The 14249-nt window shown below is 51.2% G+C and overlaps 2 protein-coding genes across 4 annotated transcripts in view; one reads left to right on the top strand and one right to left on the bottom strand.

The window, feature by feature from the left end:
* HBEGF (heparin binding EGF like growth factor) overlaps window positions 1–14249 on the bottom strand; it is a 63409-nt gene that overhangs the window by 24595 nt on the left and 24565 nt on the right. The window contains exon 1 of one of the 3 annotated variants that reach the window (XM_029942050.1): window positions 3583–3703. The exons of 1 other annotated variant lie outside the window; for it this stretch is intronic. The gene's annotated coding sequence lies outside the window, so the exon portion shown is untranslated. Of the gene's footprint in view, window positions 1–3582; window positions 3704–14249 lie in introns of those variants that run through there. One more of the 3 variants, XM_029942048.1, reaches the window with a different exon arrangement.
* On the top strand, window positions 773–14231 carry SLC4A9 (solute carrier family 4 member 9). The gene is made up of 22 exons (XM_029942051.1): window positions 773–990; window positions 1262–1494; window positions 1765–1878; window positions 2300–2355; window positions 2506–2663; window positions 2924–3011; window positions 3344–3498; window positions 3693–3809; window positions 3982–4156; window positions 4313–4446; window positions 4620–4882; window positions 5978–6036; window positions 6266–6454; window positions 6581–6694; window positions 7903–8064; window positions 8204–8382; window positions 9169–9241; window positions 10946–11014; window positions 11263–11436; window positions 12032–12184; window positions 12538–12641; window positions 13673–14231. The coding sequence occupies exons 1-21, from the start codon at window positions 773–775 to the stop codon at window positions 12589–12591; spliced, it is 2937 nt and encodes a 978-aa protein (XP_029797911.1). The 3' UTR covers window positions 12592–12641; window positions 13673–14231.

The raw sequence follows: 14249 nt of genomic DNA on the forward strand, positions 1-14249 counted from the left end.
GACAATAGGACTTGCTAATAGACCACATTCTCTTCTGCTTCTTTGACCCTGGGAACTCCTTCATACATCCACTCTAGTTGGCTCCTCTATTCTCACTGGGGGTCTGGATTCCAGGGGCAGACCCCAAGAACACAGCTAAACTGGAAAGTTTCTGGGATCAAACAAAGGAATTTAAGACTCAGGCATTGTGTTCTCCATGAACTACCTCCACTTTTCACTATTAGCCCATTTAATGGGAGGGGACTCTGCCTGTTGTCTCCCTTACTCTATCTAACCTGGCTTCTATAGACCCAGTTACTTATTAGGACTCTGTTTATCCAAAAAGGTGCCCTTAGGGTGTATTGGTGACACTCAAAACAGTCCCACGGGGGTTGGTATTTGTATTTGATACAGAGTAGGGTGCAGGATAATCTGATGGTCTCAGTCCTCAGACCCAGGCCAGTGACTTACTCATGTTAATTTACACAAAATACAGTGGGGTCAGACCTGGTCCCACAGAAAGTGCACACAACACTTTTGCCCCAGGCTGGGCATTACTGGTGAACCTGGGAAAGATCAGGCTGGCCTTAGAAACATTCTCAGGCAGCAAGGGCTGGGGAAAGCAAGCAGAAAAGGGGATTACCCAGTTGGCTCTGGAATCAACAGGCCCTGCTCTGTTTGTGTTGTGCTGCATGGAGGGTGGGGTACATTATAAATACAGCCAGCCAGAGGGCCCCTGGACTAAAAACCTAGGACTGCACTGTCCCTGGAAGTCTGTGCAAGTCTCCCCAAGATGAAGTTGCTTGGCCAGGAGGAGTTTGAAGTCTCCAGTGCTTGTGAAAATGTACCCACAGGAGAGCTGGAGAGTGGCCCTGGCTCTTGCCCCAGCCCTGATGGCACCTCAGACACAGACAGAGGGGATCTGGGGGTCCCTGAGGACCCTCTGCTCTTCATTCAGCTGAATGAACTTCTGGGCTGGCCCCAGGCACTGGAGTGGAGAGAGACAGGCAGGTGAGTGGAACCCAGAATAGTTTTATGGGGTCTTGCCCCTTCCCCAGCTGGTGACTCCTCCATGACCCATAGCTCCTCCTGTTTGGGGAGGGGCTTCTTGCCCCAGTTAAGAGTTGCTCTCTGTGCTCTCCAATTCAGGCCCTAACCCTCCATGCTGCTCAGCTTTCTCTGCAGTCAAGTTTCACACCAGATGAAGGGTGAGGGTCCAGGAAAGGGCATGCTTTGCACCATGGGGTCAGCACCGCCCCCCCATTGCCCTACTTTCCCTGACTCTCCTGTGTTCCCACAACCTGGACCTGGGAGGGATGGCTCCAATAACACAGTCTTTTCCTCTCCACCACAGGTGGGTGGTGTTTGAGGAGAAGCTGGAGGTGGGTGCAGGCCGGTGGAGTGTCCCTCACGTGCCCACCTTGGCACTCGCCAGCCTTCAGAAGCTTCGCAGCCTACTGGCCGAGGGCCTTGTGCTGCTGGACTGTGCAGCTCAGAGCTTCCTGGAGCTCGTGGGTATGCTGGGAGCCTGTGCAGAGAGGGCCTGGGCAGCCGTGCCATTTCCCTAAGACTTCCCCCCCAAAGCCTTACTACTTTCCAGAGCTCACCCCACTGCACCCTTGGGATTATCCATCCCTGTCGCAGGGAGGAGATGGAAAAGCAGAATGGAGGAGCAAATTTCCTGAGGCTCCCAGAAGGAAAAGGGAGCCAGGTGGAGGGGAAAGGGGAATACTTTGGGGACAGGGATTTCTCAGGAAAGGGTTGAGCCCCATTTCTATTCTTTAGAACAGGTGACAAGAGTGGAGTCGCTGAGCCCAGAGCTGAGAGGGCAGCTGCAGGCCTTGCTGCTGCAGAGACCCCAGCACCTCATCCAGACCACAGGCACCAGGCCCTGCCAGGGTGAGGGGCCTCTCCCTCAGCCCAGGACCAAAAGCCCTCGGTGGGAGGGTCCCAGATCTCCCTGCCGCTTCCTGGACTAAGAGCAGCCTAGGCTTCACTCAGACCTCAACCCAGGCCTCATGGGTGAGAAGCGGAGGAAATGGTAAGGGGAGAAGAATGGAGGGACCATAGTTTTGTGAAGGAATGCTCTTGGTAGGCACCGTGCCAGGAGCTTTACATGTAGTATATTCTCATTTGATCTTCACAACCAACCTGTGAGGTAGTACCACAATTAGCCCCATTTCAGTGATGAGAAAACTGAAGCTCAATGAGGGGAAGCTCTAGTTTTCATAGTTTGTCAGGGGTAAATCTGGGCAGGGAGCCCTAGAGGGTCCATCTCCAAAGTCTGTACTCTTAATCACTGCCTAATCATGTTTTGAAGGGTCTGCCCATCCAAGAGAGGCCTCTCACAAGGAGGAAGCCCCACTGAAGGAACAGGTTTGTGGTCTTTTCTTGGGCAGGGCTTGAAGAGGGGTCAGGGATTAACAGAGGTTCACTCTTCACTGGCTTATCATCTATCAGTATCCTACCAAAACCCACCTCCCCACATAACCTCTCATCCTTGTGTCTCCCTGAACCCCTATCCAGCATCAGAACCCCCTGAGACGGAAGCTGCCCCCAGGGGCTGAGGCAGGGGCTGTGCTGGCAGGAGAGTTGGGCTTCCTGGTACGGCCCCTGGGGGCCTTTGTACGACTCCGGGATCCAGTAGTATTGGGACCTCTCACTGAAGTGCCCCTTCCCAGCAGGTGAGGCTGTGGAGTCCTGGAGCCCAGAAGATAGGTCTTTACTGGGGAGGTGATTGAAAAGTCTCTGGTCCAGTTCTCTGGGGAGTGAGTGGTGGTGAGAGGGGATGGTGCTCAAGAGCTTGGGGAGCGGGTAGTGGTCAGGGCTGCAAAGTAGGCGCGCACATGAGTGTTGAAGGGGGACCGGTAGGGAGGTCAGATGTCAGGGCTGCCTTATGGGATAGCAGTCTCTGATTTTCTCTGGGGCCTGGTTCCTTCCTCAGATTTTTCTGCCTCCTCCTTGGTCCCTCCACACTGGGATGGGGCTATCATGAGATGGGCCGGGCAATGGCCATCCTCCTCAGTGACCGGGTGAGTTCGGCAGGCACTTGCTGGCACGCACGCGCATGTGTGTGCACACACAAAGACTTGTGTCAGTGAGAGTGCATATTGTGGCCTCTAGATGTGTGACTGAATTCAGCAGTGAGGCAGAGTGTGGCTTTGTGTCTGTCCACATTGAGGACTTAAGTTTTCTTGACTACCATTGTAGCCCCCTTACCTAGGACACTGCTGGCACACAGTAGGTACCCAATAGATACTCAGTGCATACATGTATTGACTGATTTGTGTCTAGCTTTGAGACTGTAAAGATTCATGTAGAGGTCCAGATCGGCATTTACTGCCCCTCTCTGCCCCATCCCTAGCAATTCCAGTGGTCAGTTCGTCGGGCCAGCAGCCTTCATGACCTTCTGGCAGCTTTGGATGCCTTCCTAGAGGAGGTCACAGTGCTTCCTCCACGTCGGTGGGACCCGACAGCCCGGATTGCCCCACCCAAATGTCTGCCTCCCCAGCACAAAAGGTATATGGGGGCCTTCTCCACAGACCTTAGGTCCAGATCCACTGTTGAGGACGGGAGGGCATTCCAGGAAAGGGATAGACTTACCTTTGGATTCGGAGTACGCTGGCAGAGACAAGAGCAGCCACCAGAGGGCATCATGTCCAGTAATGTTTTGGTTGGAGATCCTCAGCAACCTGGGTTCCCCTTCTCTTCAGGCTCCTCTCACAGCTTAGAGAGGTCAAGGGTCCCTCTATGCAGCATGGGGCCCTGGCTGAGGACAGACATGGCTACCGGCCACATGCACCCAGCCCAGAGTTACAGCGGACAGGCAGGTGAGGTGAGCTGGGATGAGAGCAAGGGTACCGGGACTGGGAGGGGAGAGGGGTCACAGGGGCACAGAGGTGTATGCTCACGATGGAGGGGCTCACCCAGCCACAGGGAAAGTAGCAGGGGTAGGGGCATGGGGTGTGGGCACTTGGGTCACTGACAAACCATGGGTGGGAGGCTGTTTGGGGGCCTCGTCCAGGATGTGCGCCGGAAAACCTCGTGGTACACCAGTGACTTCCTGGACGCGCTGCATCCCCAGTGCTTCTCAGCCGTGCTCTACATTTACCTGGCCACCATCACTAATGCCATCACCTTTGGGGGTCTGCTGGGGGAAGCCACCAATGGTGCTCAGGTGAATCGGAAGATGTGAGGGGGGCAGTCACAAGTTTCGATATTCTGCTAGCCACCCTGGGACAGTGGGTAAGCAGTGGAGGCTCCCAGGAAGCTTGTGTTGCTATACTGAGGACTCCAGTGTCCTGTGCTGACAGGGTCCTCTGCCGGCTTCTAGGGGGTGCTGGAAAGTTTCCTGGGCACTGCAGTGGCTGGAGCTGTTTTCTGTCTGATGGCTGGCCAACCCCTCACTATCCTCAGCAGCACGGGGCCAGTGCTGGTCTTCGAACGCCTGCTCTTCTCCTTCAGCAGGTAAGAGAACACTCCCACCCTCACCAGACCCTCACCAGCTGCACTCTCAGCCTGGTCCTGGCTGGGTCGATAGGGAAGGGAGGGAGCTGTCTGTTTGGCTCCAGGGGTACCTAACCTGGGTTAAGCGGGGAGCAGAATAGCTCTGCCAATCTCTGCCTGTCTCACTCCCCCAGAGATTACAGCTTGGACTACCTGCCCTTCCGCCTATGGGTGGGCATCTGGGTGGCCACCTTTTGCCTGGCACTGGTGGCCACAGAAGCCAGCGTGCTGGTACGCTACTTTACCCGTTTCACCGAAGAAGGCTTCTGTGCCCTCATCAGCCTCATCTTCATCTGTGATGCTGTGGGCAAAATGCTGAGCTTGACCAGTGCCTATCCCATCCAGAGCCCTGGCTCTCCTGCCTATGGCTGCTTTTGCCAGTACCCAGACCTGGGAGGTGGGTGAGGGAAATGGGGAGCTGGGAGAGCTGGGGAAGGATGCAGGAGGGGGAGGGGTGTCTCCTGGCTGTCCTTCTTAAGTCCAGCAAGATCCTGAATACTTACCCGATAAGCAGCAGCACTCTTCCCCATTTTGGTTTCAAATCCATTGAGAAGTAACAGAGCAGGCCCAATATTGTCTATCTATCTACCTTTCTCTCCTTTTCTTTTCTTTTTTTTTTTAAGTTTATTTATTTATTTTGAGAAAGAGAGAGAGTAAGCAGGGGAGGTGCAGAGAGAATTCGAAGCAGGATCTGCACTGTCAATGCAGAGCCCAACGTGGTCTCAAACTCAAGAACCACGAGATCATGACCTGAGCCAGAGTCAGACACTTAACTGACTAAGCCATCCAGGTGCCCCAATACCATCTTTATTTCTGACAGTGCTGATAAAAGAACATGCATATATGTATGGGGGAATGGGCTTCCTAACAATGAAACTAAAATTAGATAGACTTACCCACCCAGCCATAGCTGCCCTGGGCAGGGACTGTCTTGTCACAGAGGAGCAGAGCTAAATTGCATGCACAGTGCAGGCAGCTTATTCCCAAGAGTGGGGAGAGGAAGGGACAGGGAGAGGCACATTCATGTCCTTCTCTCAAACTCATCAATCAAATAAATTGCTGCTCTTCCTCTAGTCTGAGTGACTGAGGGGGAGAGCAGCTCCGAGTTTTACACTTGCACATACACCTGCACAAGGAAGCAGCAGGAATGGGCAAGAGATGTCCTCTCAAGAGTGCCAGACTCTGTGTTAGGCATGAACTAAACCAGTTCTGGTCCTGATAGAAAACCACAGAGTGGTGTGCTCATCTATTAAGCAAACATTTGCTAGGTATCTGCTCTGGCCAGTCCTATGCCCGGCACCCGGGATAGAGAGAGGTAAGGAATTGGCAGGGACTGTGCAGTGTCCTGAGGAGCACAGACTTGGTAGCAGTCAGAGTCAGAAGACAGATGAGTCAGAACTGGTTCAGTTGGACCCATGAGATCAGGCTCCTGAGGAACTGGAGGAGGTTTCCATGGGAAGGGTATATACCCAAATTGTTCTCTGCTTCCCAGGAAATGAGTCTCAGTGGAAGAGGACAGAACCACAAGACAGAAATGACATCTCAAGCATGGTGAGAGTTAGTTCCTGAGAGGGCCTGGGAGAGACATGGTGGAAGCCAAAGAAGTCAGTGGTTCCTGGCTTTTCCATCCCACAGGCTAGGGAAATCCTTATAGGTACAGAGGTCTAGACTTTTGCTGTGGCTGGAGACCTCCCATCCTGGGCCCTTGGTGTCTCAGTGAGTGTCAGTCAATGTTTATTCTGCCACCCATAACTCCATCCCTGAACACCCCTCCATACAGGACCTCGGCCTGGTCAATGCCTCCTTGCTGCCCCCACCTGAGTGTGCCCGACGGGGAGGACACCCTCGTGGCCCCAGCTGTCATATAGTCCCAGACATTGCCTTCTTCTCCGTCCTCCTCTTTCTTACCTCTTTCCTCTCAGCCACAGCCCTCAAGCATGTAAAGACAAGCCGCTTCTTCCCCTCTGTGGTGAGTGTTACCTCTGTCTGTGGGAGAGTACTGGCTCTTGGCCTTGAGCCCTGTCTGTCAGTGGGAAAGGGTGAAGAAGGAGGGGGCTGGCAGGCCTGAACCTGACTGTGTCCACTGTGTGGCTAGGTACGCAAAGTACTCGGTGACTTCTCCTCAGTCCTTGCCATGCTGCTGGGCTGTGGCCTCGATTCCTTCCTGGGTCTAGCCACGCCAAAGCTCACGGTGCCCAGAGAGTTCAAGGTGAGAGTTGGGAGTGTAGGACGGAGGGGAGGACAGGGCCAGCAGACAGGACTTGGGAGGAGGAAGATGAATGGATACCATGCTTTTCTTCCTGTGAGCTTCCATTTCCTCGCTCGTAAAATACAAATAGTAGTAATAACAACCTCACAGAGTTGTTGTGAGGATTAATGAGGTATTGCTGACAACACAGTGGGTATAGAAACATGGTAGTTATTATTATAAATTAGGGGTTAAGAGGTTGGGTTCTAGTCAGCCAGCCCTGGGCTTGAGATCCAGTTCTGCCACTCCCTAGCTGTGTGACCTTAGGCAAGTCATCCCACATTTCTCATCAATGAGCCTCAATTTATTTATCTGTAAAGTGAAAATAATAAATAACAATAGCTGCTATTCTATAAGTTGTTCTGAGGTTCACAGAAGATGTGTGTAAATCATCCATCTGGCACATACCAAGACCTCAAATTATTGTTGTCATAGGTTGGCCCTACCAACTCAATTACTCTACACTCTTCTTAGCACCCCTGTTTGCCGGCTCTGATCTGCTAAAGCTGGAGTTCCCTCCCAAGGGCAGAGCAGTGCACAGGACAAGGCTTAGCACTGACGTAGGACCTAGACTTGGCCTGTGCATTTGGAGGCCTCTTCGCCAGCTTCCCCCAGGACAGGAGAGCATGGGGACTCCATATGGGGTAGCCTCAGGGGCTCAGAATCTGAGAGGGCAACTGGGGTCCCCTCCCCCCTACAGACGCTTATAATAAGAGCAGCTGCAGACACTCCCAGCCCTGCCCTGGCCCCAGATCAAGGCAGGTCTGAGCCTGAGTCGCCCCACCCTGGTTGGCGGGGGGAGGGGGGAGTGTTGGGGGGGTGTTGTCTAGGGAGGAGGGCTCAGTACATCAATAAGTGTGGAAGTGTGGGCAGGCCTCATCTACCATCTCCTCCACTTGGAGGGAGGAGGGCCCCTGAGAACCAAAGTCCAGAGCCCCTGGCTCCAGCCTAACCCCCAGGCTGGTCACCGTTTTTCTGCTCTCTTTTAAAGCACTGGAATGCTTTGAACCAGTTGTGCTTGCACACATACTGTTCCCACCTACCACCCAGGACCTTGGAACTCGGGTGACAGGGCTGGGGAGTTATGGAAGAATGCCAAAGATGAGGTGTGCAGGTGAGGTGCTCTTGGGAGACCCTTTCTAACTTGTCCATGGAACACCCTCTCCCAGCCCACACTCCCTGGGCGTGGATGGCTGGTGTCACCTTTTGGAACCAACCCCTGGTGGTTGAGTGTGGCAGCCGCCCTCCCTGCTCTGCTGCTGTCTATCCTCATCTTCATGGACCAGCAGATCACAGCAGTCATCCTCAACCGGGCCGAATATAAACTGCAGGTAAGGCCTGCCAGGTAGGGCCTGTGGACAAGGGACAGAAACTCCAGGGTGGGGTCCAGGCCCTCCTTCTCCCACACCAGAGGACAGAGAGCCCAGGTCTGGCTTAGTTTTGTTCTCGATGCTCCACCACTACCTGCAGAAGGGAGCTGGCTTCCACCTGGACCTCTTCTGTGTGGCTGTGCTGATGCTGCTCACATCAGTGCTCGGGCTGCCTTGGTATGTCTCAGCCACCGTCATCTCCCTGGCCCACATGGACAGTCTTCGGAGAGAGAGCAGAGCCTGTGCCCTGGGGGAGCCCCGAAGCTTCCTGGGCATCAGGTGAGGCCAATACTGAGGAGGCGAGAGTGACAAGTGGTCAGTAAGGTGGTGTAGGGGGTACCAAGCAGAGTGGTTAGGAGAGCTTAAATTCTAACCCTCCAGAGGGCTCTCTTACTGCTCCATGAGCACTGCTGGGGTGAGGGTAGGGGGTGTGAATGGGTGGGTTCTGGGCTGAGATGGGTGTGTCAGAGCTTCCCTCTTTTCCTTGGGTTCTTTTCCTAGGGAGGGCCCTAGGGGAGGAGACACATGGATACAAAGGTGGAGGCAGCCAGGGCCAAGAGAGGGTGAGGTGCCACCCAACACCCCGCTGCCCCCCCCCCCGCCTCCTCCCCTCAACGTAGGAGTACTTCACTGATGTTACAAAGTTACTGTCATAAAAACAATTTTGTAACTGTTGGAAATACAATGTGGAAACTTTCTGAAATCAACTTTGAAACTGTGAAATGAAAGTTTTTATGGCAATGTAAAAATTGCTAACTTTCCATCAAAATAAAAAATAAAAAATTAATTAAAAATAAATTTAAAAAACCAAACAAACAAAGAGCAACTATGAGCTTGAGCTGATGGAGAGGCCTGGAACATCCAAGCTCAAATGCGCTGCTCCTTCCTTTTCACCAATTTTGCACAGGATGCTAAGGCCCCCTCCCTGCCAGGAGACTACTGGCGGCGGGGCGGGGGGGGGGGTCCCCTCCACTTCCCTCCTGTAGCAGTGTCTAGTCAGCATCTCCAAGCCAGGCATATTGGGGGCTCTCCCAGACCTTAGCTAACTCTGCCCTCGCCTCACAGGGAGCAGAGGCTGACAGGCCTGGTGGTGTTCATCCTCACAGGGACCTCCATCTTCCTGGCACCTGTACTGAAGGTACCTTTGCTAGGCTGGCATCAGGGGCAGGGCCGTAATAATAATAAACACAGCAAGAACGGACACTGGCTAAATACTTATTGAGCACCAGGCACTGTGTTAAGTTTTCTCTATACTTGGTCTCATTTGATCCTCACATGAACTCGGAGACATTCATACTTCACCAATGAAGAAACTGAAGTTTGTTTTGAGAAAGAGAGAGAAACAGAGAGAGAGAGAGAGAGAGAGAGAGAGAGTGATCAAGAACGAGCAGGGGAGAGAGAGAGGGAGAGAGAATCCTAAGCAGGATCCATGCCCAGCGCAGAGTGTGTTGAGAGGCTGGATCTCACAAGCATGAGATCATAATCTGAGCAGAAATCAAGATTCGGACACTTAACCAACTAAGCCATCCAGTCGCCCTGAGGAAACTGAAGTTTAAAGAGATCCAGTAGCTTACAAAAGATCACACCAAAAGAGCTAGTTTCTCAGATCCATCTGGGACTCCAAACTCTTATCCAGTGGGTTTTCTACCCAGTGGAGCAGGGTGTGGGCACACTACCATCTCCAATGGGCCAAGTGGTATGGTAGCCTTGCTCTATAAACCTTAGACTAAGAGTCTAAACTTACAGTTTATATTCCGCACATCCCAGAAAAGCCTTGAGACAAAACCCCTTTACTTCTCCCTTACCAGATGTTGATAGAACACCTGCCGTGTGCAAGGCTCTACTAGGCACTTGGGAAAAGTGGCGGGGGGGTGGTGGTAGAGGAAGGGGAGATAGGAACATTGAAAAGAGATAGGGAGCCAAGCCCCTATCAGCAACATACACACATGAACAAAAACTAAGTAATAAGTAATCATAGAAAGGTTCATCAAAGTAAGGCGAAGACATGGAGAGTGGCATATAAGAGTCACCAGTGAGGAAAGGTTTGGGGAGGGAAAGGTCATGGAGGCTGGATGAGAGTGGAGTAGTTGAAAGAGCCAGATAGACCGGATCAGCTGCTCGCTAACTAGCTGACTCTCATTCAGCAGATATTTACTGAACATAAATCATATGCTAGGCACTGTTCCAAAGACAGAGGATATCGCGGTGATCAAAAGAGACCATTCACTGCTTGCAGTCTGGTGAGGATAGAAAAAAAATTTTAAACAATAAAATAGGATAATTTCAGAGAGTGATTACTTCTAATAAAAAATATAAGAGGGTACAGTGATTAAGAGTGCCAGGGGTCTACTTTAGATTGAAAGGTCATACCTTTCTGGGGGTGCTGAGAGATGAGCAGCGAGAAGCCTGAGTAGTGAGAAGGGAGTCCGGGAAGAACATTGTAGGTAGAGGGAAAGAGCGAAGCCTTGCAAAGGGTAGAAATAAACTTGGGCACACTGCGGGAAGGAAAGGAAGCCATATAGCAGGAACAGAGAGAGCAGAGAAGAACATGGTGGATAAGACTGGAGAAGTAGGCCAGGTAGTGGACAAGTTAACTTAATCTCTCTGAAACAATTCCCCCTTTTGCAAAATAGAAATTATAGAATTGACCTCATCTAATGGTCTTGAAGCTTCAGTATCAGGTATGCAAAGTGGGAGAGGAAGAGAAAGGCCTAGGTCAGCTTAGATGTGGATGCTGGGGGCTGGGGTTGGAGCCTAAGGCTGGGATGGGGGTGGGGGAGTGTGGCTCTGGGCAGCTAGCAGAAGTGAACTCCTTTGCCAGCTTTCTACTTTTTTCTGCCAGTTCATCCCGATGCCTGTGCTCTATGGCATCTTCCTGTACATGGGAGTGGCAGCGATTAGCAGCATCCAGGTGGGCCCATTAGAATCCCCAATCTCCCTCCTCCTCCTCTTTCCTGCTGGTACCTGCTGCTTATGCTTGCCAAGTCCTCTCCTATCCTCTTCCGGTCTCTCCTGGACTCGGAAACTCTGCTGCCATGCTGTTAATGGGGAGGGCGCCAAGGGAGCCTTCTGACTTCCCACCCATGCTGGACGTGGACAGCTGACAGTAACACCCTCCAGGCTGACCACCCTGCTTTCCTCCTCCTCTTATTCCTCTAGTTCACAAAGAGGGTACAGCTATTATTGATGCCAGCAAAACACCAGCCAGACCTTCTGCTCTTGCGACATGTGCCTCTGAGCAGGGTTCACCTCTTCACGGCCATCCAGCTTGCCTGCCTGGGTCTCCTTTGGATAATCAAATCTACTCCTGCAGCCATCATCTTCCCCCTCATGGTGACTTGGGGCAAGATTGGGTAATGTCCCGGGGGTCCTGGGAGACTCTGAGCCCAGGAGGGTGGCTACAGCGTCCACAAGAGGAAGATGTTCCCTCTCTCACTTGCCCTGGCTCTGCCTGGTTGGGAGTTTTAGGACAAAGAAAGATGGCTGAGAAATGCCTACAGTCTTGGGATGCCTGATTCAACTCCATTTTTCTAAACTCTTTGGGCTGATCAACCACAGGTAGGGATACAAAGTCCAAAAGAAAACTGAGGCCCTGGGAGAGGCAATGCTGGCACTTTCATTATTCAGTGAGGTGACAACACGGGTGGCTTCTGGCCTTATTCTTACCCCCTGAGGAAGTTAAGAGTCACAAGCTTTGTAGTAAGACCAACCACATCCCAGCTGTGTGACTTCTGAGAAGTTTCTAAACTCTCAAGGCCTCAGTTTCTTTCTCTGTACAATGGGAACAATTATATCTCCCTCATAGGAGTGTGTTAACATTAAGTGAAACAATACAGTGTCTAGTACATAGGAAGTGCTCAACAAATGTTACTGTTGTCCATGTTTCTATTATTGCTGACAGCCCTGGGTTTTATTTGTATCCCTGCAGTTGCTGGGCCTGGTGGGAGTCCGGAAGGGACTCGAGTGGGTCTTCTCACCACAGGAACTCCTTTGGCTGGATGAGCTGATGCCAGAGAAGGAAATGAACATCCCCGAGAAGGGGCTGGAGCCAGAGTACTCACTTAGGGGCGACAGTGAAGATGTGAGCCCCAGGATGGGCCCTCTCAGAAGGGGACAGGGGTGGGGAGGGCATTATTGTCCAGGAAGTATCCCTAAAGTCTAATATTCCTATGAAGCCTGAACACAATCACTCCCCTTAGCTCCTCACTGACACAGGTACACTGAAGGGGTGAGGGAAATCTTTCTGTATAGGGCAAGGGCCCTGGTTTATGAACCCATGGGATTGGAAAGGTCTGAGGGCAACTTTGGTGGGCTATCTTTTTCAACCTTGATCTTTGTCTCAATGTAGGTTTATATCCTTTCACTTTGTGGGTCCCTTTCTCTCTGCTCTGTCTCTGCCTATTCCCAACTCATCTTGGGATCTTTCTTCCACAGTCAGAGCTGATGTACCAGCCAAAGGCTCCAGAAGTCAACATCTCTGTGAATTAGCTGGAGTAGGAGGAATCTGGGAGTAGAGACTCCAGGAAACTGAGCATGAGGTGAGGATGTGAGGGAAGTGTCCCTGGAGTCAAGGATAGGGAAGCGTGGGCTCGGACCTTGGAAACCTCCAGTTTTCCCTTCATGTTCCATTTCCTCATGAACCCCAAAGTAGAGGAGGGACTAGAATGGCCTCTCCAGAGGGAAGAATGAAATAAGCCAGGGTACCTGGACTTGGCTTCTTGCGGCACTGAAGTCTGGCCAGTAGAGGGAGCTCAAGCTCACACCAAATTAGATGTAGAGATGGGGAAAGGGGGGTATGAAAGGGTAAGATGATGAAAGAATGCAGGGAGTGGGGAGGAGAGGAAGATAAAGGTCCCTGCTGTTTTCCTCTGCCCTGGAGGCCTCGTCCTTAGGCTGCTGAGAAGTGGAGAGATTCTGTCATTTGCCCACTTTGCCATCCCTTCAATTTTTATTATTCCACTTAACAAAACATTTCATGAGTACTGTACTTAAGGAGTATTTAGATACTAGAGAGACAGGAGTAAGTAAGATAATCATGGTCCATAACATCATCAGTTTAAATTCCACTGGGAAAGACCAACAGGCAATTGTTGGAGTGGGATAGAGCTGGCTAAGAGAAGCACTACCTGTGGGAGCAGAGAGGCCTCTAAACCCTTCTTGGAGGGTGGTAAAGGTGGGGTGGTGGGAATTGGAGAAAAGGAAGTGGTGCATAACTTGAAATTTGAAGCATGAATAGAAGCTACTCAGGATAAGATGGAGGGAAATGTTCTAGGCAGAGTGTGTGGCATGTGTAAAAGCCTGGTGTTTTTCCCCCATGATAAGCTGAATTTCTCTTTGGGGCCATAGAACCCCCTTCTGTTCATGCTTTTCCAGGTTCTAGAGCCCAAGAACCTCCACCATTTGCAATAGAAAATTCTAGAGGCCAGAGGGAGAAAGGGCAATTCAGCTGCCAGCCCAGAACAAGATGTGATGTTTCTTTATTCCCTATCAACTCCTTTGCCCTATTTGTTGCCCTACTGTCCCCCTGAGCACTCGGTCGGACTCAACTCTATCTTCTCTTTCTTCACAGGTGTCTACTCAGGAAGTCAGAACATTATTGGTGTTTGGCTTAACAGCCAGATGCTCAGTCACCTGGGAACAATGGGGCGGGACTGGAGGGCAGCTGGCCAAGATTTCTATTGCCCTCCTGAGCAGGGGGTAGAGAGTGGCAGGGAACAAGCAGGTTTGCTGGTAAGCCCTGGGGACTGACTAGGCCCCATTCAGTCTCTATCCCATTAAACCTGGAAACTCTTCCCATTTTAAACTTTCTGTCCTTAAAAATTCTTTTACAGAATTGGGGGTCATCAGCAAACTCTCTTCAGTTTGCAAAAGGGGAAAGAACACTTTCCAGAAAAACGATTTCTCTACTTAAAACAGTTTTTTATACATATAAAAAATATATCTTTACTGATTTTTTACCATAAAAGTAAATGAAGTTACTGCAAAATATCAAAACACCAAAGACACATATAATTTTGAAATGGAAACCATACCAGTGATAACCAGTTTTCACATTTTAGTGTATATTGTTCAGATTTATTTCAAGGGACACATTAATATTTTAATTAAAATTGGGTTACTCTGTTCTACATATTTGTCATTTAATA

This window comes from Suricata suricatta, chromosome 6 (assembly GCF_006229205.1).
Source record: "Suricata suricatta isolate VVHF042 chromosome 6, meerkat_22Aug2017_6uvM2_HiC, whole genome shotgun sequence".
Classification (NCBI taxonomy): Eukaryota; Metazoa; Chordata; class Mammalia; order Carnivora; family Herpestidae; genus Suricata; species Suricata suricatta.